General features: G+C 45.1%; 1 protein-coding gene across 3 annotated transcripts in view; it reads left to right on the forward strand.

Moving 5' to 3' along the window:
* Positions 1-19,810: 19,810 nt before the first annotated feature.
* KMT2A (lysine methyltransferase 2A) overlaps positions 19,811-26,170 on the forward strand; it is a gene marked incomplete at both ends in the record, with an annotated part of 75,361 nt that continues 69,001 nt past the window's right edge. For 2 of the 3 annotated variants that reach the window (XM_084248680.1, XM_084248681.1), the window contains one exon: positions 19,811-20,242. In XM_084248680.1, the coding sequence (XP_084104806.1) occupies positions 19,811-20,242 (432 nt within the window). Of the gene's footprint in view, positions 20,243-22,320; positions 22,420-26,170 lie in introns of all 3 variants that reach the window. The other variant, XM_084248679.1, reaches the window with a different exon arrangement.

Raw genomic sequence — 26,170 nt, forward strand, 5'->3', positions numbered from 1 at the left:
GCTGAAATGAATGCAAGCCCCACAAAGGCAGAATTTTTGTGTGTTTTTTTTGTTGTTGTTTTTTAAAAAGATTTATTTATTTATACAAGTACTGGGTACAGTCAGAAGCACGGGAGGGTAAGAGGATTCGCCAGAGCCAGAGCAGGGCAGGCAGACTAACAAATTACACTGCTGAGGGGAGCAGCGGGCGGCAGGAGAGGTCTCTGCGCCCTGTGGGACCCTCCTCCGGTGGCCCGGGAGCAGCCAGGGATCGAACCGGCGCTGCAGAGGCTGCAGGAAGCTTTGCAACCCAGCACTCAACCGCTGCGCCACCCGGGAGGCCCAGAATTTTTGTTTTGTTTTGTTCACTGATGTATCCGAAACTACAAGCACATAGAAGTCACTTACACAGATGTGATTAATAAACTAATTCATTAATGAGTCCATACTTTTATAAATGCTGCTCCCTCTGCTTTTATACTGGCCCTTTCTATCTGGAACATTTCTGTTCTACTTTGAAAACCAGATCATTTCTCTTTTTTTTTAAGATTTATTTTTTTTATGCATACAAGAGCTGGGGTACAGGCCAAAGGTGTGGGGGGGTGGGAGGATTCACCAGAGACAGAGTGGGGAACAGAACAAGCAGATTGACCGAAGTACACTGCTGAAGGAGCAGCGGGTGAGTCAGGAAAGGTGTCCTGCACCATGTAGGCTGTCCCTGGCTGTTGGGGGGCTGGGGATCGAACTCATGCTGCAGAGGCTGCGAACAGCTTCATAAGTTGCGTCTTAACCTCTTGCACTACGAGGGAGGCCCCCCAGATCATTTCTTTTAAGAAATCCTTTCTGTTTTCCCTTTGCTTCCTGTTGGACCTCTTCTAGCATACATCATTGTATTCTAATGATATATTTGCATTTGTTTATTTCTTGTACTAAGTTAAATTACTTAAGGAAGATACAGAGTCTGACTGTCCTCTATGATTCCAGCCTTTCACATTATCTATCTGGCTTGCTATAGTAGATTTTCAAACAATGAAACAGCAAACTCTACTTATTGTGTTTGGTACTGGGTTGATAAATAGAGTTTAGTAGCAGTTGGTCACAGAGGGAGATGCAGGCCTGGGGGACTCATTTCCTGAAGGCCTACAGACTGCTACAAAGCTGATGCCAGCTGAGTCACTCCTGCATCTCAACCTCTAACTCTGAAACAGAGATTTGGATCCCTGATTAGTAGCCCTTCTCTATCCTTAGTGCAGGGCTGCCTTTACATAAGGGCTATGAAAGGAAGGAGGATGGAGGAATGAAAGGGTGGGCAGCAGAGGCTCTTTTATAGTAGACCTAATCTGAAATCTGAAAATCCCAAAAATTCCCTAGGAACTGATCATTCTAACTCCCTCTTTCTCTGCTAAACCTGCATTTCAGAATTTATAGCCTTAGTATATCTCAACAAAGCAAATTATGTGTAAGTTTATAGTGCCACACTTTTCCTCATAGGGTTTACACATGAAAACTATGGGTGGGTTTTTATAAGAATTATATGTTGGACTTCTTGCACAAAGAAAGGTTATATTTCGAGGCTCCATGTTTCAATGCATTCTAATGTTGTCAAATCCAAAAGCAATTAAAATACAGTTGTGTGTGGGCCTCCCCTGGTGGCGCAGCGGTTGAGCGCTGGGCTGCAAAGCTGCCCACAGCCTCTGTGGTGCCGGTTCAATCCCCGGCTACCGGCGAGGGTCCCACATGGCGCAACAGACCTCTCCTTCTGCACCCGCTGCTCCCCTCAGCAGTGTATTTCTTCATCAGTCTGCCTGTTCTGTTCCCCCGCTCTGGCTCTGGTGAATTCTCTCACCCTCCCGGCTTCTGACTGTACCCAGTGCTTGTATAAATAAATAAATACATCTTAAATAAATAAATAAAATACAGTTGTGTGGTATTGAATTATAGCCTATGTTAAAATAGCAATTGTTTTCCCTAAGGATAGCCTGCATTTTTACCTTGCTGTCATCTCACTCCGAGTCTCAGGAGGATAGAGAAGTTAATAGGAAAAATGAATATAGTTCTGCGATAACGGTGAAATTACAAGGTAATAGTAGAAAAGTGGTTACCAATTTTAATGACCTACAGGTAGAGTAATGGAAAGAAATCCACAGAAGCCCAGGTTTAGCTAAAAATAAAAGCAATGCTGACCAAATAATATGCCAGGAGTGGTATTTTGATCATTATTTTACTTTGAACCGTGTTATGGTTTCATATGCTTTGAATATGCTAGTAGAAGTATGCCTGTTATGTGATACCCATGTTACTATTGCATTGGGAAAACTTATTTCTGCTTCACCGGAGGCTCCAAATTTCACCCCACCATGGTTAGGGTAAACACTTAAGCCAAATGGCCCTTGATTCGGGACCACTGAATTTGTTTGCTCTACTGTCATCAGCTGACCACCCATCCAGCCACCCTGGAAAAAAACTGCCTATAAAGACTGAGATGTACCTCTCAAAGTAATCTGCAGAAAGGACTAAAACACAAGTCAACAACAAACCCCTTTTCTTTCTTTCTTTTTTTTTTAAGATTTATTTATTTATGCATACAAGAGCTGGGGTACAGGCCAGAGATGCAGGGCGTGAGAGGATCCACCAGAGACAGTGTGGGGAACAGAACAGGCAGATTGACTGAAATACGCTGCTGAGGGGAGCAGTGGGCAAGACAGGAAAGGTCTGTCTCGCCATGTAGGTTTCTCCCCGGCCGGCCAGGGATCGAACTCATGCTGCAGAGGTTGTGGATGGCTTCATAGTGCAGTGCTTAATCCCTTGCACCACCAGAGAGGCCCCCCCTTTTCTTTCTTAAAACAATAACTACATGTTTTCCTTATCCAACTTAACTACAGCAAAGGCCTCCTGCAGGTAAACAGAACAACTCATCTTAGAAGATCTAAAATAAAATGTTACCCTCCTCACTTTTCAGTGCAACATTAAATGAAGTGGAACCATTTGCCTGAGGTGAGTGAGTCAGGGGTAGAGGATTGGAATGCAGGACTTGATTTCTGGTTTCCTAACTCTAACCACATCCTCTCTAGTATATTTAGGCTGGTTATTGAGGGACAGGAGTGGGGAAGGAGGATGGTTTGCTTTTTATGTTTTCATTCGAAGCTTACATCTGGACTCCAACCCACATGTTATATACTCCATTTCAACTTTAGCAGGAGCAAGTGATGATTCATAATATAATTTGCGTCAGAGCCTTGGACACCATGATTTTTCCTGAGTCTTAAGCAATAGGATTTACTAAATATTCATAGAGCTATGACTAGAAAAGAGAATAATGTTAAAGAAGAGAGGCTAAAACCTGCTCCAAAACAAGTTAACCAGTGATCATTTAACTACTTAGTCTTCACTCATGCTTCAAAATAGTTTTTATTGTTTTTTGTTTGTTTGTTTTTTTAAAGAATTATTTATTTGTTTATACAAGCACTGGGTACAGTCAGAAGCACGGGAGGGCAAGAGAATTCACCAGAGCCAGAGCGGAGAACAGAACAGGCAGACTGACCAAGTACACTGCTGAGGGGAGCAGCGGGCTGCAGGAGAGGTCTGCACACCATGTGGGACCCTCGCCCGGTGTCCGGGGATCAGGGATCGAGCCAGCGATGCAGAGGCTGCGGGCAGCTTCACAACCCAGCGCTCAACAGCTGCGCCACCAGGGAGGCCCTCAAAATAGTTTTTATTGTTTTTAATCTTGATAGCAGAAGCTCATATAACTTCATATATAAGAGACTTTTATAAATGAGCTTTTAATTCAGGCCTACATTTTTGTATTAAAATTATGAAGTCTTGGGCCTCCCTGGTGGTGGAAGGGGTTAAGACACAACTTATGAGCTATCCGCAGCCACTGCAGCATGAGTTCAATCCCCAGCCAGGGAGCTACCCACATGGCGCAGCAGACCTCTCCTGACTCACCTGCCACTCCCCTCAGCAGTGTATTTAAGTCCATCTGCCTGTTCTGCTCCCCACTCTGTCTCTGGTGAATCCTCTCACCCCTCATACCTCTGACCTGTACCCCAGATCTTGTATGCACAAATAAATAAATCTTTTTTAAAAAAATTATGAAGTCTTTGTCTTGTGCAACTATGGCTAAGTTCTCATGGTTTTGTTTTTTTGTTTTTTTAAATTTAGTTATTTACCAAAATATATACACTGAGGTGTTTTGTTTTGTTTTGTTTTGTTTATGTGAAGGAGTAAACAACTAGGCACAATGCTTGCATTGTAAAATAGATTCAAAAACATGTCAAAACAACCTTACCCAACTGGCCTTGAAAAAGATAACCTTTGGGAAATCTTCCAGACCAGTCATGATTGGTGGAGAGTAAATAACCAAAAGCTTATTACTCAAAGGTCTTCTTTAAGCAATAAATTCTAGCTAACACCTTTACTTGTAAAATTAATTTCAGCATTCAGGAATTGGTAACTTCTAGTTCCTCTGGGACTACTCCTTAATCAACAAGTTGTCTACCTAGCTAAGGGACAGCTTCCTGGAATTAAGACTGCAGAATCTAGGTTATAATTAACTCAGACTTCCTTCTCCTCTTGTACCTTGGCCATGACCTTAATCCTCACCTAGATTTTCCATCCCATCTACGGATAAAATTTTGTTCTAAATTAGATCAACTGATCTCTAGTTCTGTTAGCCTAAGATAAGTTGGCATTGGTGGCTGAAAGGAATCCTAAGCCAATTCCAGACCATTTAATTCAACTTTAAGCATGATTCAAACAAAGAAAGCTAGACATCACAGAGGGTAACATTGCTCAGTTTTACCATTTTTCTCCCTGTGGTAGAAAAAACATTACTTGGTAATGTTAGGTTTAGTGAATATTTTTCAAAATAATTTGGAGGCAAACAAAATGTTTGCAATTCTAGGAATGGCAGCAGTGACAATACACAGAAAGAATTAAAAGGAATAATAAAATGAAAGAGGCTTTGGAATTTAGCAGCTTTCAACCTCATGGATTTAAAGTCAGATTTAAGTTGAGGATTAACAGGTCAGTCGTACTTATCTAAAGAGTTCAAAGCACTATCCTTGGTTCTCACAACTTTGCAAGAGATAAGGCTGATGGAAAAGACAGTAGAAGCAGGTGTTTTACAATAGTGAAAGTTGAGGTTCAGTGAAGCTGTTACGCACCTTCATTCTCTTGCAAATCCTCCAGAAATGAGGAATGCATTGCCTACTATATTAAGGAGAAAATAGAAAGTAGCCCAGACTCCTTAATTTCTTCTCCACCTCAAACTGATCTGCTTCTAATTATCCTCTTCTTTTTTTTTTTCCTCCTGTCCTAGAGGAAAACATTGAAAGCATTCTTTCTAAAACCATCCTTCTTCATTTGTTCTTGGTGGTCTACTATTCTTTTCCATTCTTCAGTGATCTCTTCCTGTCCATTCTCCCTTTGCATGTATTCATTTAATTGCTAGTTCAGCACAGCTTTCATACAATTTTGTGACATGTCAAGTCGCATGACCAGTGTACTGAAATAAAAGATGCATTTCCTACCTTCGAAGGGCTCACAGTCTACTGGAAAAGGGAACAAAATGAGCGATTACAAGCACACATTTATCGTGCGACATGGAAAGATAGACAATAGACGTCTGTACGTTAGGCTATGGTCGTGCACGTGGGAGAGACTGGGAGGCTGGGGAGGAGGACATGATACCCGAACTGAGTCTAGAAGTTAGCCAAGAGGACAAGAGGAGAAAGAAGGGTATTTGAGACAGAAGGAGCAACATGCACTAAAGTTGTGTTGAACTAGCAAATAAATGAATACATAGTAAAGTATGACCACACAAGAGAATTCAAGTTCAGTAAGGCAGGAATAGATATGTTGGAGATAAAGGGTGAGAGAGAGTTAGACTAAATAATAAAGGGTCTTAGAGATGATAAGGAATTATTCCTTCATTTTAAGGATGTAAATTATATGGACAGATTTGTATTTTAGGAAGTACAATCTTATATCAGAATTTTGTAATTTTGAAGAGAAATGAGCATTTCGAAAAGTTTAGTCATCTAATTATAAGAGGGCATACAGAAAGAGACAAACTTCAGTGGAAAGAATTTAGAGGGGAGAAATCAAATACTCTACAAAAATTAACAATAATGTAAGAAAATAAGTAAATTTAATTTAAAAAATTAGTTTAAAGACATGCTAGATGGGGCTTCCCTGGTGGTACAGGGGTTAAAGTCTCAGGCTATCAAGCTAAGACCAGCCACTGCAGCATGAGTTCCATCCCCATTCAGGGAGCTAATCCACATGGCACAGCAGACCGCTCCTGTCTCAACCACTGCTCCCCTCAGCAGTGTATTTCAGTAGATCTGCCTGTTCTGCTCCCCTACTCTGTCTCTGGTGAATCCTCTCACCCCTCACCCCGCCCTCTCACCTATACCCAGTTCTTGTATGAATAAAAATAAAGTAAATCTTTAAAAAAAAAAAAAGACATGCTAGATAAGATGTCCAACAGAGTAGTGGTTATGTGTGCCTGAAATGGAAAAAAACGACACTGGTTAGTGCTAGAGAAGTAAATTTGGAAGTTGTTAGCATATCAAGAGTGACTGTGCTTTGAGTATAGGTGAGATTGCCAAGGAAGAGTGGGTAAGCTCTATGAGGGCAAGGTAAGGAATTTCTTTTTTTTTTTTTTTAGATTTATTTATTTATTTATACAAGCACTGGGTACAGTCAGAAGCACGGGAGGGTAAGAGAGTTCACCAGAGCCAGAGCGGGGAACAGAATAGACAGACTGACGAAGTACACTGCTGAGCGGAGCAGGGGCGGCAGGAGAGGTCTGCGCGCCATGTGGGACCCTCACCCAGTGGCCGGGAATCAAATCGGTGCTGCAGAGGCTGTGTTTAGCTTCGCAACCCAGCGCTCAACCGCTGTGCCACCAGGGAGGCCCAGGTAAGGAATTTCTATAGCTTTTATTGTTATTCGCTGGCACCTAGATCATGCAGGCATGTAGTAAGCATCCAATAAGCATTTTTTTTTTAAAGATTTACATTTATTTATGCATACAAGGTGCGGGGGATGAGAGGATTCACCAGACAGAATGGGGAGCAGAACAGGAGAATCTACTGAGATACCCCGCTAAGGGGAACAGCTGGCAAGACAGGAGAGGTCTGCTGTGCCATGTGGGTTAGCTCCCTAGCCAGGGATCAAACTCCTGTGATAGTGGCTGGCAATAGCTTGATAGTGCTGAGACTTTAACTCCTGTACCACCAGGGAGGCCCACAATAGTATTTAAATAAACGAATGAAATAATGAAAAGAAGGCTAGAACTTAACCCCGACGTCAGGGTTAGGGGAGGGACACATAGGAAAAGGACCAAGTAGAGGGGGTTGAGATAGAAAGGCTAGAGAGGAGGAAGAAAAACATAAAGAAGAGAGTGGGATAACAGAAACCTAGAGAGGAGAGCTTCCAGAATTCAACAATGCAGCAAAAATCAAACAAAAAGTACAATAAATCTCCATTCATTTTACCAACTAGGAAGTCATTGGTATTTTTTTGACACAGGAATTTCAACATCAGGCAGATGATAGTGGTTGGAAGAGTATATGGAAGATGATAAAGTAGAGGTTGTGAATGTATCTGATTCCTTTCTGAAACGTGGCAGCATCCTCATTAAGCAATTTTTTCTTGCTCTTCTCATTGATATTTCCCCTGAAGCTATAGGTAGGCTGCAGTCTCCCTATCTTTAAATTTAAAAAATAAACAAAAATGTTCCCTTTGCTTCATTCTCAAACTACTGACCTATGTTGCATTATCCTTCTCCTCTACAAGTAAACGGAAGTTTATCTCCCCCGGCCAGCCATAGTGCAGCAGACCTCTCCTGACTCACCCGCTGCTCCCCTCAGCAGTGTGCTTTGGTTAATCTTTTTTTTTTTATTAAGATTTATTTATTTATGCACACAAGAGCTGGGGTACAGGCCAGAGATGTGGATGGTGAGAGGATTCACCAGAGCCAGAGCGGGGAACAGAACAGGCAGACTGACTGAAATACGCTGCTGAGGGGAGCAGCGGGCGAGACAGGCTTGCCCATGTGGGTTTCTCTCTGTCCTGCCAGGAATCGAACTCACGCTGCAGAGGCTGTGGATTGCTTCATAGTGCAGTGCTTAACCCCTTGAGCCACCAGGGAGGCCCCTCTAGCCATTCCTTTTCACTACCATCCAAAAGCAAGACACCATCAACTGAACCATTGCAATAAGCTTCCAACAGACTTCTCCACTTTCACCTTGCCTCTCTATTATCTACTCTTATTATCTACTCTTAGACCAGCAGTCAGAGTGATCCTTCCAAATATTAAGTCTTATTTTGTCCATCTTCTATTCAGAGCCCTCCAGTGACCAGTCATCTCATTTTAAGTCCCTGTATGAACTGAAATACCCTCTACTCCGTTATTTTACTCACCTGATTTCCTGTCACTATTCCTACCACTGTCAGTCACTTTACATCAGCCCACATTGGCCTCTATGTTGTCCCCTTAACACACTCCACCTTAGGCCCTTTGCATTTCCTGGTTTATGCTTGGAACCCTATTTCCTCAGATACCATTTGCTTTACTCTCTTATTTCCTTCAGTGATCTCTTCAAATATTCCCTTAACTCAAAGATCTTCCCTGGTCATCCTTTTTAAATGATTACACCTCAGTCTTTCCTTATCCAACTTACATAGTACTTGTACCAAATGACTTACTTTATTTTTTTTTAATTTTTTCTTTTTTTAAAAAGATTTATTTATTTATACAAGCACTGGGTACAGTCAAAGGTGCGGGAGGGTGAGAGAATTCACCAGAGCCAGAATGGAGAGCAGAACAGGCAGACTGACGAAGTACACTGCTGAGGGGAGCAGCAGGGTGGCAGGAGAGGTCTGCGTACCACGTGGGACCGTCGCCCAGCAGCTGGGGATTGAACTGGCGCTGCAGAGGCTGCGGGCAGCTTCGCAACCCAGCGCTCAACTGCTGCGCCACCGGGGAGGCCCACCAAATGACTAACTTTAGAAACTTGTTTATTGTCTGTTTCCCTTCACTAGACTTGTGAGCACCTTCAAAGTGCACCTCCTAAAAGCACCTCCCCTGGAGAAGCAGAGATAAAGATAACCAAGAAACTATTCCTGCCCTTGAGGAACCCACATTTTAGTGAGTCATACAACCTAACAAGTCATTAAAATAGAAACGTTCAACACAATTGCACGCAAGAGTTGGAGGCCCTGGGGAATAGTCTGGTTTGGGGCAGCAGTTATGACACTCTCTAGCCTGATAGTAGTTAAAACCATGAGTTCGCTCTAAGAGAATGTGAGAAATGAAAAACACTTGGGAGACAACAGTGTTTAGGGGGTGAAGGACAGGAAAAGGAGACCAAGAGGGAATAATCAAAGAGGTGAAGGAGAACTGAAAGAATGAAGCCACTGATATTAGAGCTACTATGTCGTTTTTTATAGAATACCGCTAATAATCATAACAATGAACATTTATTAACAATTTACTACATGTCAGTAACTCTTCTAAGCATGGTCCATATGCTCCCACACTGATCCTCACAACAACCCAAGGAATTAGGCACTAGTATGAGTGCCTAATGAGATCACTAGTGTGATCTCATTTTACATTCAAGGAAACTGAACTCATCTACCCAAGTGCACATACCTACTAAGAAATAAAGATTGGAATCCACTAAGAAATAAAGATTGGAATCCAAGCAGTTTGACCTTGTGCTCTTAACTACTAAGCTATTGTCCACAATACTATACTACTCTAAGTGTCTTTTCCTATTTTATTACAAAAAGGATTTTTTTAACTATTAAGAACCAGGTACATTTCTGCACTTTGTGTGTAGCACAATGAAACAACGTCCCTCCCTTCATGGAATTCATATCCTTGTGAGGGAGATTGACATTAAACAAGTCAACAGATGCATGATAATGAGCTGTGAGGAAAAATGAAATAGAGTAAGGTATCATGAATGATAGGTGGTGGCCTCAGTGGGAAGGTGACATTTAAATAGAGATCAGAAGGAAATGAGAGAGTGAGCCAAGAGGATATCTCAGGGGAGAACATTTCAGGCAGAGGGAACAGCAAGTGCAAAAGCCTTAAGATGTGTGAATGCCTGATGTGTTCTAGGAACTATAAGGAAGTCGAAGCAGCAGGGGCACAATGGACTGGGGAGATGAGGCAGGAGATAAGGTCAGAAAAATATGGGAAGGTCTCCAGGACACATTGTCCTGGAAAAATGAAAAAGTTTAAGGGACTGGGTATGTATGTTTAAATGGTATCATCACATTGAATGAAGAAATGTGTGTAGGTCCACATTTTAGACAGATATATATATATATTTATAGATAGATATACCTTATATATCTCGATATACCTTACATATCTCAATATACATTGTATATGGACTTATTTATATTTTGAAATATTAGACTACAAATTTATTTGTCTTTTTGTAGTTAAACTACATAGTCATGCAACATATAATATTTTGATCTATGAAAAATTGCATATACTACATTGATCCCCAAATTCCTCGTGCTTAGTGATGTTATAGACATCATAATGCCACACTCTACTCAGGCAGCAGCCTCATGCACCTCATGTTTACCACATCTCTTTATAGCATAATTTTCCCTTGTGCTTGCTTTAATTTCATGTTATTTTGTTCATCATGCCCCCGAAGCACACAAAATCCACTGCTAATATTGCCAGTAAGAGGCCATGTCAAGTGATTGACCTGGAAATTAAATGAAAAGTAATTAAGGACTATTAAAAGTAGAAAATCAGCCAGTTTTATCCAAGTCCACCATAGCTATTGCCTGAAGAACAAGAACAAAGTGATGAGCTATATAAGGATCTGCTGCTTTGAAAGCAATACTACTAACAAAATTCCAGGAGGGCCTATATCAGATGTGAAAAGGTTGGAGAAAAAAGCTGGCCCCGATTATCATGTTGGATTTACTGCTGGTGCAGTGACACTCGCACAGTGATGAAATTGACAGATTTCTTTATTCTGGTTGTGAAACAATGCATGTCTGTAGTTGGAGGGAATGAGGGATGATTAAGTTTTTAATTTAATTTAATTTTTTTAGATTTATTTATTTATTTATACAAGTATTGGGTACAGTCAGAAGCGCGGAGAGTGAGAGAATTCACCAGAGTCAGAGTAGGGAGCAGAACAGTCAGAAGGACCAAAGAACACTGCGAGGGGAGCAGCAGGCGCGGCAGGAGAGGTCTGCGCGCCATGTGGGACCCTCGCCCGGTTGCCAGGGATGGAACCGGCGCTGCAGAGGCTGCGGGCAGCTTCGCAACCCAGCGCTCAACCACTGCGGCACCAGGGAGGCCCAAGTTTTTAATTTTATATACATCTGTATTATTTGAAATGTTTGTTACTTGCATATATTTTTATAATAACCAAAAATTATCTTAGAAAACACAAATCCAAACTCTAATCATGCTTGAAGAGGCTCCAGATAAAGTCCTTCTCTTTCCCTTTACAGCTGAGTCTCTTAAAAGAATCGCCTCCAGTTGCTTCTTGCCCTCTCCATATCCGCCTCAGTCAAATCCAATTTGACTTCAGACTTCACCTTTCCCCTAGAACTGCATGTACTGAGATCACTGTGACTTCCCTAGGACTATAAGGAACACTCTTCAGTTCTTGCTTCTTGACCTCTCTACTACATTTGAAACTCTCCTCTGGTTCCGCCTTTGCATCTTTTTACCTCACTGGGCATTCTTTTTCAGTCTTCTTTCATTGGCTACTTTTTTTTTTTTTTTTTTAAGAGGCATGTATTTTTATTTATGTATTTATTTATTTATTTATTTGTTTGTTTGTTTGTTTATACATGCATTGGGTACAGTCAGAAGCGCGGGAGGGTGAGAGAATTCACCAGAGCCAGAGCGGGGAGCAGAGCAGGCAGAAGGACCGAAGTACACTGCTGAGGGGAGCAGCGGGCGGCAGGAGAGGTCTGCGCGCCATGTGGGACCCTCCTCTGGTGGCCGGGGAGCAGCCGGGGATCGAACCGGCGCCGCAGAGGCCGCGGGCAGCTTCGCAACCCAGCGCTCAACCGCTGCGCCACCGGGGAGACCCGACAATATACCTTCTTGATGCGTCTAAGTCCTAGATCTATAGTTTTAGCTTCTTCTTCATTCCAGTCCAATATATCCAAATGCCTCTTAGCTCCACCAGCAGGTTGCACAGGTATTGCAAATCCAACTATTCCAAAGTCAAATTCATCCTTTCAAAGCAAAAACATCTTCCTTTTATTGTCCTTATCTTAGTTGGTGGTGTCTGTATCAGCTGGATCCATGCCAGCTGCAAACTGAGAACAATCCTCTCCTTCATCCCCCACATCCAAGTGGACACCAAAAATCATTCTATCTGTTAAATACCTCTGAAACCTGTCATTCCTACATCTTCACTGTTATTGCACTTATCTAAACTATTTTTTTAAAAGATTTACTTATTTATTTATACAAGCACTGGGTACAGTCAGAGGCGCAGGAGGGTGAGAGAGTTCACCAGAGTCAGAGTGGGGAGCAGAACAGGCAGACTGACGAAATACACTGCTGAGGGGAGCAGCGGGCAGCAGGAGAGGTCTGCACGCACCAGGGGAGGCCCTTATTAAAACTATTATATGTGGACTGCCTGGGAAATGGTCAGAAATACTCTAAGTGCACTTTTTACCTCTAGGCTCACCATCAGCCTTTCTTACATCCGATTGCCACAGGGATGTGATATAAATTCCACATTTCAGTCCCTGTTCAAACTTTCAATTTTTTCTGACGTTTCTAGGATAAAACCCAAACTCCCTGGTATGATCTGGCCATTTGTCTTTTGACACTTTTCTAAATGTAGCTTATGCCCAATTACACTTTGTTTCTCAAAAACCATTTCTTCTCATGCTTTTGTGAAAGTGTTGTGACATGGGAACTTTGTATCTCCAGATCTAACAGAATGCTTGGTATAAAGCAGTTGTTCAATAAATGCTTGTTGAATAAGTGAAAACACAGAAAGGTGGGCCTCCCCGGTGGCGCAGCGGTTGAGCGCTGGGTTGCGATGCTGCCCGCGGCCTCTGCGGTGCCGGTTCGATCCCCAGCTGCTCCCCGGCCATCAGAGGAGGGTCCCACATGGTGCGCAGACCTCTCCTGCCGCCCGCTGCTCCCCTCAGCAGTGTACTTCGGTCCTTCTGCCTGCTCTGTTCCCCGCTCTGGCTCTGGTGAATTCTCTCACCTTCCCGCGCTTCTGACTGTACCCAGTGCATGTATAAACAAACAAACAAACAAACAAACAAACAAACAAATAAATAAAAACATGCCTCTACAAAAAAAAAAAAAGAGTTTAAAAAAAAAAAGAGTTTAAAAAAAAAAAGAAAAAAAAAAAAAAGAAAACACAGAAAGAAAATACAGAGGATGAAGGTGAGAACACTAATTAGAAGACCACTGTAAGATTATAACTGGGGAGGTCTCCCCTGGTGGCCCAGCGGTTGAGCGCTGGGCTGTGAAGCTGCCCGCAGCCTCTGCAGCGCCTGTTCAATCCCCAGCCGCTGGTGAGGGTCCCACATGGTGCGCAGACCTCTCCTGCTGCGCCCACTGCTCCCCTCAGCAGTGTATTTTGTCACTCTGCCTGTTCTGTTCCCCGCTCTGGCTCTGGTGAATCCTCTCAGCCTCCCGCGCTTCTGACTGTACCCAGTGCTTGTATAAATAAATAAATAAATAAATAAATAAATAAATAAATCTTTAAAAAAATAAATAAATAAAATAAAATCAGTTGTTTGGGGCCTCCCCGGTGGCACAGCGGTTGAGCACTGGGCTGCGAAGCTGCCCGCAGCCTCTGCAGCGCTGGTTCAATCCCTGGCTGCCGGCGAGGGTCCCACATGGCACGCAGCAGACCTCTCCTGCCGTGCCCGCTGCTCTCCTCAGCAGTGTATTTCATCAGTCTGCCTGTTCTGCTCCCTGCTCTGTCTCTGGTGAATTCTCTCACCCTCCCATGCTTCTGACTGTACCCAGTGCTTGTATAAATACATAAATAAATCTTTAAAAAAAATAAAATAAAATCAGTTGTTGGGGCTCCCCGGTGGCGCAGCGGTTGAGCGCCACACTGCAAAGCTGTCCCCTGGTTCTGCAAGTCCGGTTCGATTCCCTGCCAGCCAGGGAGAACACCACATGGCGCAGCGGACCTCTCCTGTCTCGCCCGCTGCTCCCCTCAGCAGTGTCTTCAGTAGGTCTGCCTGTTCTGCTCCCCGCTCTGGCTCTGGTGAATTCTCTCACCCTCCCGCACTTCTGACCTGTACCCCGGGGGAGGCCCATAATTTTAAATGAAATGTGTGTGTGTGGTTGTTTGTTTGTTTTTTTTTTTTTTAAAGATAGCTCAGCATATTCAACTGTCAAAATTCTCTGACAAAATAAGACCCGTTGGGTATGAATCCCAAGGTCTAGGAATGCAACTGGGAAGAGTCATTTATTCTGCAAATATTAATTGGGCTGGAACAGACATTAGGGAACAGGGGATATAAAGACAAGTTAATACATAGTTCTTGTTCTCAAATAAGCTCATGGCCTAAAACTTTACCTAGCTCTGTCTTTGACCAGTAACACTCCTCACCCTTTATAGAAAGCTGGCTGTCCATAAGCTAGCTGGGGTAAGTAGTTAAAGTCCTTTTAGTCATACGTATAGCTATACCTAATTCTTTTGGAGCTCAGAAATGCAAGCTCATGGAGTTGGGTCAGTAGCAAAATGCCACCTTACAGGAAGGGTGCCTGTGCAGAAGATGGATTCAAGGTTTCCTTCTCCAGGAAAAAACAGCACCTAAGGATTCTGAACAGTTTTCTCTTCAATGATCAAGCCTTCCCATGAAGGAGTTTAAATTACTCAGCCATCATTTGTTTCTTGGTTCCAGAACTTTGGGGATGACTGAAGCAATGTTTTCCATTGGGGACCCTATTTTGGAGAAAGGAAATTGCTGATTTGAGTGGAAGTATCTTCACAAAATGATTAAGAAAATCCTAAGGTGGGGGAGTGGAAAGGGATGCAGAGGGACTGTTTCTATGTGAATGAGAGAAAAGACACTTTATTCAGATTGTCATTCAGTCTGCATAATAATCCTGCTAGTAACTTTTTTTTTTTTTTTTTTTTAGGCTGAGGCTTAAAGAACCTAGGTGACTGGTTTAAGATGATATAGCTACAATTATTGGGCTGCAATTCAAGCCCAGGTTTTTCTTTTCTCTGAAAACATTTTTATTTTTTTCCAAAATGATTTTTTTCTTTATTGAGGTAACATTGGGTTACAACACTGTACATGATTTAGGGGAATAGGTTCACACCTCCTCAGATGTATGTTACCACATCACACCCACCATCAAAGAACCCATAGTCCTTTAACCTAGGCCATTGGGTCCCCTCCCCCCTTTGTTTCTAACCCCATTCAACCTCCCCCTCTAGCAACTTCAATTCTACAGTCATATTTGGAGGGTTTGTTTTGGTTTAGTTTTGTCAGTTCCTTTTTCTTTCCCCCCCCTATATTTCCACACTGGAGTGAAATCATCGGGTATTTGTCTTTATCTTTCTTATTTCACTTAGCATAACGCCCTCTGTTCCATCCATGTTGTTGCAAATGGCAAGAGTTCATCTTTTTTTTTTAATAGCTGAGTAGTATTCCATTATGTGTATATATCACATCTTAATCCTCAGCTCTGTCCATGGGAATTTAGGTTGTCTCCATTATTTGACTATTGTAAATAGTTTTGCAATAAGTGATCTGTATTTTTCAGGTAGATACTAAATACTGGAATTGCTGGATCATATGTAGCTCTAGTTTTAACATTTGTAGAAAAACTCCATACTGTTTTCCATAGGGGCTAGAACAGTCTACATTCCTAACAGTGTACATGGATTTCTTTTTTTCTACACCCTCAACAACATTTGTTGTTTCTGGCTTCTTTGATATGTCAAGGCCAGATTTGTAACTTTTGAGTCCAGATTAGGTCCATCACAATATTGATTTTCAATGATAAGTCTTTTCAGTGGAGGGGATAGAAAGTGAATATCTAAATGTCCCTTCAAGCGTCTCCCTAGTCGCCTAGGAAGCACTATCACCTCTATGACCTGAGTTTGATCCCCGGCTGTGGAACTAACCCATCTATGTCACAGCAGACCTTTCCTCTCTTGCCACTGCTCCTCTTAGCAGTGTATTTCAGTAGACCTCCTGTTCTGCTCCCCTGCTCTGTTTCTGGTGAATCTTCTCACCACCACTCTGGCCTGCACCCCAGTTCTTCTACAATAAATAAATAAAGTTCCCTTCAAATCAGAAATTATTAGGGCCTCCCTGGTGGCGCAAAGGGTTACGACACAACCTATAAAGCAATCCACAGCCACTGCAGCACAAGTTCGATCCCCCAGCCAGCCAGGGAGCAACCCACATGGTGCAGCAGACCTCTCCTACCTCGCCTACTGCTCCCCTCAGCAGTGTATTTCAGTAGATCTGTCTGTTCTGTTCCCACTCTGTCTCTGGTGAATCCTCTCACCAGCCACACCTCTAGGCTGTACCCCAATGCTTGTATGCATAAATAAATAAATCCTTAAAAAAAGAAATTATTAACGAATTTGTAGAAGGGCAAATTTTGGGATTTCCTTCTTTAAAAATTTCTGTCATTTGGAAAGGGTTTTTTAAATTTTAATGTATGTCTCTTTGGCAAAGATCAAGAAGTTTAAAAATACTTTTGGGGGGCCTCCCTGGTGGCGCAGGGGTTAAAGACACAGCACTACCAAGCTATCACCAGCCACTGCTGCATGAGTTCAATCCCCAGGCAGGGAGCTAACCCACATGGCGCTGCAGACCTCTTCTGTCTTGCCCACTGCTCTCCTCTGCAGTGTATTTCAGTCAGTCCACCTGTTCTGCTCCCCACTCTGTCACTGGTGAATCCTCTTACCACCCCCCACACCTCTGGCCTACACCCTAGTTCTTGTACGCATAATAAACAAATCTTTAAAAAAATAAATAAAAATACTTTTTGGAAGGGTATCAAGAAAGAGTCCCTCAAACCTTGGTGGTGAGAGAGTGAGTTAATATAGATCTTCATAGGGAACAATTTGGCAACATCTACCAAAATTATGAATGTACATACTTTTTTGACACAATTCTACTTTGAGAAATTTATGCTATATTTGCAAACTTGCAAAATTACATATGTTCAAGGTTTGCACTATGGCATTATTTGAAATATCAAACACTGGGGAAAAATTAAGTGTTCCCCCCCACCCCCCAGAGAACCGGTTGTATAAATGATGCCACACAACTATTCTATGCAAGCCTAAGAATGAGGAAACTTTATTATCGGAATGATTTCCAAGATATGGATTTCCAAGCACGATCCAGGAAATGGGGTGGTGAGAAATGAATGCAGGTAAAGCACTTAAGCTCACAGAGAGCACTCAACAAATATGTTATTATTTCTGCCTAAAGACTTCACCAGTAAACCAATTCCTGGTTTGTTCTCACCCTTTTAGGACTAGTAGGAGGAAAGAGGCAAATCAGATTTCTCAAAGACTTTTTCTACCTGGAGATTTGAGTCTGGGGGGCATCACTCAATCTTCAGAGACAGTTTTTTTCCTTTCTGCTGCCCCCACCCAACCTGCAGACTTCCCACCTGTGCCAAATGAAGTGTGCTTGGAGGAGGTTCCTCTGGGGAAGCAGGCGGGAAGAAATCCTGTTGACACAGTTATGGAAAGCCTGTCACTGAGTCCCCTGCCTTTTACCTCAGTAGACCGTTATGCATATTAAAGAAGGGGGGCGGCAAATACAAAAGAAAAATAAGCGAGAGGGAGTGAGAAAGGGAACAAATCAGGATGCTTGAGGGAATCCACGTGGTCGCCAATCTGTAACTGATCAGAGTAGCTACACCGAAGCAAAACCCTAGCGCCTTAACGCTAAATATATTGCAATGGAGAAACCGTCCACAATAGGGTGTCTCAAGTCCTCAGCAGAGTCCGGGGCTGCTGTTTAAGAGACTCTCCGGGTGCTCCCACCCTTTTTGCACCTAGTAAAGCACGCGACGTAACAACGGAATCTGGTTCTGTGTGTGCGCTTTGCAAACCATCTGGGCTCCATCCTGCGAGGCTGCAACGACTATCGATCCCGGACGAGTTGGGGGAGTTGAGCTCGAAGGCGTCTCCTCCCTTTCTCCGCTCCCCTGCAGCCCCCACCCTGTCCTCCGCGCTGCACACCCGTTGAGCCTGCGGAGGGACGTCGGTTTTCAGCACCAGGAGGCTGTGGACCTTCTCTGGAGGCGTGCAGTGCACCCTCCAGAGCGCCAGAGCTGAAAGCAACCTGCTCCCCACGACCCTCCCCCTTCTTCCCAAATTTGTCGCCTCAGGCTGTCCAGTTCCAGGCGGCGCTCCCCGGTGCGGCCGTCCGCGAAGGCTGCGTGACCTTCCAGCGAACTCCACCTCGGCTCGGGGGATGGAGGCTGCCCCCGGGCCTGCTGGCGGGGTATCGATCCCCTCAGCCTCCGTCTACGCAAGTTCTCCCGGTGCAAGCCCCTCCCTCCCTCCCCAGCTTCCCCAGCCTCGCAGCCTCCTAACGCCTGCCTGGAGGCGCCCTCCCCTTTCCCGCAATAAAGTAAACCCGGTGGATCTTCATCCCCCGCCCTCACCCTTCTCCTGCCTTCCCCCTCCCCCCTCAGCCTCCTAACCCCGCGCTCGGAGCTCGCCGCCGGCGGGCCCCTTCCACCCAGGGTATCATAATGCCCGACGCGCTCCTCCTCCCCCTCTCTTAATCAGAAACGTGCTCGCGAACCCCCTCCCTCCGCATGCATACATTAGGGTCTGCTTTGCATGCAGCGGCGGGCCGGGAACTGAGGGAGAAGGGGCGGGGGCGCTTTTGCCCGCCTCTTCCCTCCAGGCCCCGTTAGCCACCCGGCTCCAGCGGCGTTGCAACGCCGCCTCGCCGCGGAGCGCGCGCGGCCCGAGCCCCCGCTGAAGGGCACGAGAGCCAGGGGCTCCTCCTGGGCGCGTAGTAGGGCGCGTAGTAGGGCGCAGGGGTGGCGGGAGACCTGCCCCTCGGCGTGTGCGTTTTGGAACGAGCTCCAGCAGGAAAATGGGAGGGGCTCTTTATTTTTTGAGGCGCGTTCATTGAGGGCCTTTCTGCTTTGCATGTAGTAAACGGCGCAACGCTTCCGCTTCGCCCGGAGTACAATGAGGGCTCTTTTATTCTGGAAGCGTTAAACGAGGGCTAGCCCGGCTCGTATCCGCGCCCCGAGGCGGAGCAGGCTCGCTGCTCCCCGGCCCGGCAGCCGCGCGCTAGACTGGAAGCGGGTCTCGCGGGCGGTTCGATTCCCAGCGCATCCCCGGAACGTGTGTAACCGGCCTCGCGGCTCTGGAGGCTGCAGGCGGCCGGGCTCCCCCCGCCTCCATCCCCCCCGCAGCCCGCGCCCCCTCCCCCTCTCCCCGGAACCCGCGCTCCGCGTCGGGCTCCTGGGCTTCCTTCCCCCCTCCTTTTCCCGAGCAAAGCCGCTCCCGGAGGGCGGGGCATGTAGTTATCCAGGTTGCGGGGCCGGCGGGCGGGCGGGCGGCGCGGGCCCGGGCCTCGGGATGGCGTAGCCGCGGCCCGGCGTCGGGAGCGCGGGCCCGCGCGGCCTATCCAGATTGCTGGGCCGGCGGGCGCGGCCCGGCGCTCTGCATAGCGGCCGGCAGGGCGCAGGCCGCGGGGCGGCGCCGAGCGGGTTAGGCAGGTTCCGGGGCCCGCGGCCCCCCCTCCGCCTCCCCGCCCCCCTGTGTTGTCGCCTCTCCCTCTCGCTGCTTCACTTCACGGGGCGAACATGGCGCACAGCTGTCGGTGGCGCTTCCCCGCCCGACCCGGGACCACCGGGGGCGGCGGCGGCGGGGGGCGCCGGGGCCTAGGGGGCGCCCCGCGGCAACGCGTCCCGGCCCTGCTGCTCCCCCCCGGGCCCCCGGTCGGCGGCGGCGGCCCCGGGGCGCCCCCCTCCCCCCCGGCTGTGGCGGCCGCGGCCGCGGCGGCGGGAAGCAGCGGGGCTGGGGTTCCAGGGGGAGCGGCCGCCGCCTCAGCAGCCTCCTCGTCGTCCGCCTCGTCTTCGTCTTCGTCATCGTCCTCAGCCTCCTCCGGGCCGGCCCTGCTCCGGGTGGGCCCGGGCTTCGACGCGGCACTGCAGGTCTCGGCCGCCATCGGCACCAACCTGCGCCGGTTCCGGGCCGTGTTTGGGGAGAGCGGCGGGGGAGGCGGCAGCGGAGAGGTAAGGGGGCGAGGAACCCCCAGGTCCGGGGTCTCGACCCTCTGCGGAGCCCCCTCCCCTCCCCCATCCGGGCTTGGGGAGCATCCCGATTCTGGGACCATTCTGGGGTTCCCGACCCGGGGCCAATGGCCCTCCCATCTTGGGACCCACAGAGGTGGGTGCGGACCCCCAGGCGCCCCCGCCCCCGGGTTTGGACCCATCTGGGGAAGGGCGTTTGCCCCCCACCCGCCTTCCCCTGACCCGTCCCCAAATCCCTTGGCACAGACCCCTCGCCGGGGTTTCCCATCCCGGGACTGAACCCCTCCTCCCTTTCACAGATTACCTCATCCGAGCCAGATTCCACCCGCCCTCCCTCCCAGAGACCTGATCCCGCCACATCCCCGCCTCCCTCTCTGGGCAGATGTTTGACTCCTGGGGCAGTTTTCCTCTTGGGCATCTCTCGGGTGATGGCCTCATGCAGGGCCACGTTCTTCTCTTACCCGTGGGGACCCAGGTCCCTGCCAGCACCTTGTTTCCGAAACCTGGTGAGCCCCAGCCCCATCCCTGGGCCAGGTCCCTCGTTACCAGCCACTCCCCCTTCACCCCCAGCCCCCCCCCCCCGCCCCCCAGCAGGTAGATCCGCTCTCGTCTGCCTACCCCGCCAGGAAAAACCTACTTTCCTCTCCACCTTGCCTCCCTTCACCTCCTTTCCCTCTGAAAATAACGGTGATCTCCGCGCACAGCAGTCTGTTCCCCCATCTTACAGAGCTAGTTTCAAGCTTATTGGTAGCTGGGAATTGCTCTCCCTTCACTCCACCCTTTCCCTCCTTTAGAATGAAGGATTAGTGGCATCTTTGAGGGGAAAGGAGTCCACTGTCCCCGAGGCTCAGAGAAGAGCAGCTTTCCACCATTCCCCCTGGAGCGGAGGCAGGCATTCCCTCCAGCTCAGGGGAAGGGGCCCCGATGAGGGGAGGTGTTTGTGGGGGGACTCGGGCAGCATCCTCCCAGGGGAAGCAGCTGCTCTCCTACCCCACCCACTGCGCCTGAGAGCATGCAGTCTCTAACCCTAGCTCCCGCCCACCCTTCTCCTTTTCTCCGGCATTTCATTATTGATCCACCTTTTCTTAGGCCAATCCTGGGGCTTGGAAAGGGTGGGGGAAGCAGGGTTGGGGTGAGAAGAGTAGATAAGGGACAGTTTTACTTTAGTGTGGTGGTGGTGGTGGTTGCTTTTGGTTGGGAGAAAAAGGGAGGTGATGAAGCAAAGTTCTTCCTTAGAAGGAAGAATTCTCTCTCTGATTCTTATAAGGGGGACTCAAGGTGGAGGAAGGGTGGAGAGCTTTGCCCCTTCCCCAGTAGTGCTGGGCCCAGAGTGGGGATGCTTTGATATGCTTTATCCAGCCCCCTGCAGCAAAAAGGAAAGTTGTCCTGGGAAGGGAAGTTGAGTTCAGGTTCAGCCTGTGGCGTTGCGCATTTGTTTTCCATTGGATGCAGAAGAGGGAGTTTGAACTGTTAGGGGAGGGGGGAAAGAATGGGCTGGGGAATGCTAGGAGGAGGAAGAGCAGCTGCTAGGGGCTGAAGCCAAGGGGTAGGGGGTTGCTGCTCTGGAGTGCTCTTGATTGAAACAGAAAGGGAAAGATAACAACCAGCCGTTTCCTGCGTGCTCTGCCGTTGGTGCACACAAAATATCCTGGGCAAACCCCTTGTCCCCTATTGTGCCCTGCACCCCTTTAAATATACAGAAAGATCTGGGAAGAAGGGGCGGGAGGAGAGCCCAGGGACCCTCGCCCCTCCTTTCAAGGAGCTGGCATTTTTTAGTTGTTAGTCTTCCTGCCTCCTTTTAAAAATCGTTTCTAAGGCAGCCTGATCAGGAGACTGACAACAACCCGCCTTCTGACAGAGCAAGGAGGACATGATGGGGGCGTGTTCCTTGCTATGTAGCTAGCTGCAGCGTCCCTTTTCCCTGCCTCTCTCTGCTCTATCTCCACCTCCTTTTCCCAGCCTTCAGAAGGCAGCTGCAGTCAGCAGGGTTGTTTGAGACTATTTATTGGTTGCTGTAGATTATTATTTTTTTTTGAAAGGCCAATTCTGTATTTTTTAAGCTAACAACACAGATCCCATGTAGTTGGAGAACCAAAGGCCTCATACATGACAAAAAGACTGAACCGTTCAGGTTACTTGCATGGAGTTGGTGCTTAAATGTGAGTTGATTTTGCTTTTTTAAAAGATACAGCAGCAAAAAAAAAAAAAAAAAGATATTTATCTGCTTATTTTCAAAATTGAGACTTGCTTGGTTATATGTAGAATTTTAGCCCCATGTATATTTGAGTATGATAAGAAAGTCTCTGTTAGGAGAGTTAGTCTACTTTAAGGGGATCCTGAGAAGCATTTTCTTCTTGTTTAGCATGCTTATGTATTTTGTATTGAGAGACCAAGTGTTCACATTCTAAATGTTGTTATCACATATTCAAAAGCAAAGTTTTACGCTGACAGCTTCCAATCATAGCTTTTCAAGAGACTGGTTAGAAAGAGAGCCACCTGGATTCAGGGACCTAATGTCTGGGCACCAGAATATTTATCTGTTGGTCTTTGACAAAGCACCTTTAAAGTTTTAATCAGGTGCTAACATTTTCTTATCCACTGGCATTTTACTTACAGTAGTATATAGTCTAAAGCCTGTCAATGAATTATAGTTGTTTCAAATAAGGTCATATTAATAATGTTTTTTTCCTTTAAATTTTTTTACCTGAACTGTAGTTGCTACTTCATTATAGAAGAATAGTTGACTCTTTACAAAAAACTTCAGTATTTTTTCTGAATTGGTCTTCAATGAGCTGTTGTTCCATTGGCAACCTTTATATGTGGTAGTTTGAGGCACTAGAGTGGTTAGTAACCCATAGTATTTATAAACCCATAGTATGACTTAATACTAAACCATAGTGATTATGTCCTTTGAGCTGGTAGTTTCCAGCATAGAAACTAAACATTTTGTTATAGGGTCTTACAACTCAATGATACAGTTCCAAAAGGGAGGTTTAGTTTCCCCTGGGCTGACATACTTAAGGAATTCTAAAGATTGTTTCCCAGAATTGGTTCACAGGTCCGTATCGTCTTGTCTGGATTCATGAAGAAGTGGGTCTGTGATTCTAAATGGTTGTAGCTTCTTTAAACTCTGGTCTTCTTTGCGTGAATAATGACTGATGCTTTGTCCAAAACAAAATGTGAGTACTTCCAGAATTAGTAAGTTAAGGTGGCTGAAAGGTGATAGATCTTCCCGGATCACTTCCCTGTTTAAGCTCCTATAACTATTGAAGATTTGTTCTTCAATCACAGGTTCCTAACTTGACTTGTATGGAATATTTCTCTGAGTAACAACTACATGTAAGAGTTCTTCATAATTAAATATGGGGAACATGGGATTTATTTAAATATATGTAAATATATATATGTTGATGGTTTCCTGCTGTACTTTCTGTATGACAATTAGGAAACAAAGTTGTAGGAAATCAGACAGGTCTGCTTTTTTTTTTTTTTTTTTTTTTTTTTTTTTTTTTTGCCAGTGCTTCACTTTTCTGAGGACTGTCTTGGATAGTGTTCATTTTACTCTATTTTGCCATAGTGCAGCATCCTCTCTGTTGATTAGAATTTAGGCTTCCCTAATACAAACCCCAGAAATGGTTTATTTATCAGCAGCCAGTCTTTATTGTTTTCATAATCTTTTAAGGTACCTTCCCTACCATCTCACAAAATGTTAAAAGCAAAATTTTCACTCATCATATCATGGCAAACTTTAATTAGATATGAATTGAAACTGAATTACAACATTGGTGTGTATTTGTTTTCATTTGGAAATGGCAGTTTAACAAGGTGGACGGAGCTGGGCTCTTGGGTTGGGCTTAATAAAGATGATGGTCCTTAGAAAAGGTGAAAGGTAGTCGGAGCATAGCTGTAATTTTTGTTTTGTTTTGTTTTTGCACATTCACTGGGCTTAGATACCAAGAGAAGGAGTTCCTCCTTCATTGCCTTCACAGCTGATCCTGAGTTTAGGAAAAGTAGAATGAAGCAGATAACACAAGTGAAAGAAAAGAAGTCAGAGTGATGTCTGGACATGGGCTCTCCCTGCAGTCATCACTCCCATGGGACCTTGGGCAATTTGCTTTGAACCTTAATATTTCTGACTTATAATGTGAAATGATTAAGCTAAATAGCTCATGTATCTTTTCTGCTCTGGTATTTTGTCCCTTTCTATTATGTTGTTTTTGATCAGAACTTCTTTTTCTGATTTAAAGAGTCAGAGTCAGTGAGCCTGTTTGGTAATTTTAATGTCAGAGTGTACATTTTCCCATTTCACTGGCATTGTTGAGAAGAGAAATTTCAACTTGGTGAGAAAGTTTTCATTGTATGGATAAAAATACAAGGACTTGACCATGTGGGGAATGTTCTTTGCTGAAGTTGACCAATTTCATTTATAAGAAAAATGAAAATCAAGTTCTAAATACTACTCTGAGAACTTACATACTGTGAGTTATTATCTGGTGTATGGATACTATATGGCAGCTAAATATGTTCCAATATTGTGGATTCCTGACTGTCCAAGAGGGACATTATTTTCTTTGTATGTAGTATATTCCTATGTATGTTGTGTACGTTTTTAAGGGAAAAGTAAAATTCCGTACACCGATGTATTTATAAATCTAATGTGATAGTACCTACCCTGCAGGGAGTAGCTGTTAATATACTCTACAATGAAGTACTTTGGTTTGTACTGATCATTGGAAATACAACTTTAGAACTTCATCTTTCACTGAAAACCATGACATGTCTCTGTCTTTCCCTTCCATTTAATTATCTTAAGAAACATGCTCCTGTAGGAAATCATCCTTCACAAAATAGTGATTTTTATCTTATATTTGGAAGTGGAAAAGAGAAAATACTTTTATCTTAACTCGGTTGCCATCTCTCTACTCTCCTTGGAGCTGTCCTTCCCTAGAGCAGCTGTGCAGACTATACTACTGGCCTTCCTTGCCCTGTAGCTAAAGGGTTGGTAACTGTGCTTTGCTTGCTCTGAGGCATAACAGACTGCAGTACTTCTCTCTCTTTCGGAGACTCGCTGTGTTTTAATTGTAGGTCTCCTAATTAAGATCTCTTTGTGCCTGCCCACATTCCTTAGTGTTGGCACAGAACTTTAACTTCCTTCTAGCACTTAACCAAAGGCCTTCATTCCAGCTTTTTGTGAATATCTTGTCTCTCTCCATTTTTCCTCTGCCAATGTGGAGAGCCTAGTGGCATAGACCTTTGAGAAGGAGAGAAGCTTTGTGACCACTACTACTTTGGGAGGAGTTTATTCCAGGATTGCTGGAATGGGGTTTTCTTTTGTTTGCATCTTTTATTTCGGGGATTAAGAAAGGCTAAATTAATGAGTCGGACATTGATGTAACTACATTTTTTTTTTTATGTAACTACATTTTAATCAAATTCTTCATCCTGTTCTTACTAATAGGAAAGAGGAAACTAAATAGTTCATTGTTTAAAAAAATTATTTCTTTGGATCGATTTAAGTCTTGGTGAATAAAATCTTACAATGGAGTAAATCACAGATGGGTACTTTTTGTGGACTGGCAGGTTGTGAAGACAGTGAAATGAAAGTATTGATCGTAAATTGTACTAGATTTTGAAACATAAGCAATGAGAGTTAATTTTGAGATTTGAGATTAGAAAGGAGGTTCTAAACATTACTGAATTAAGAATACTCTTGTATGTTTTAGTATTTGCTAGTCTTCTAAAGTAGCTTCTGAATAAGATGAAAATTTTTTCCAGAAATTGTGGTTTCACCTTAGTTTCTATTATATTTGTCCTTCAAATATTTGTGATTCAAATACAGTATATCCTTTAAAATATCTGCATGTGGAATGCTAAAGGAAATGCAGTCTTCTATTAATATAAAGGAATCTT

The sequence above is a fragment of the Talpa europaea genome (genome assembly GCF_964194135.1).
Source record: "Talpa europaea genome assembly, chromosome: 12".
Taxonomy (NCBI): domain Eukaryota; kingdom Metazoa; phylum Chordata; class Mammalia; order Eulipotyphla; family Talpidae; genus Talpa; species Talpa europaea.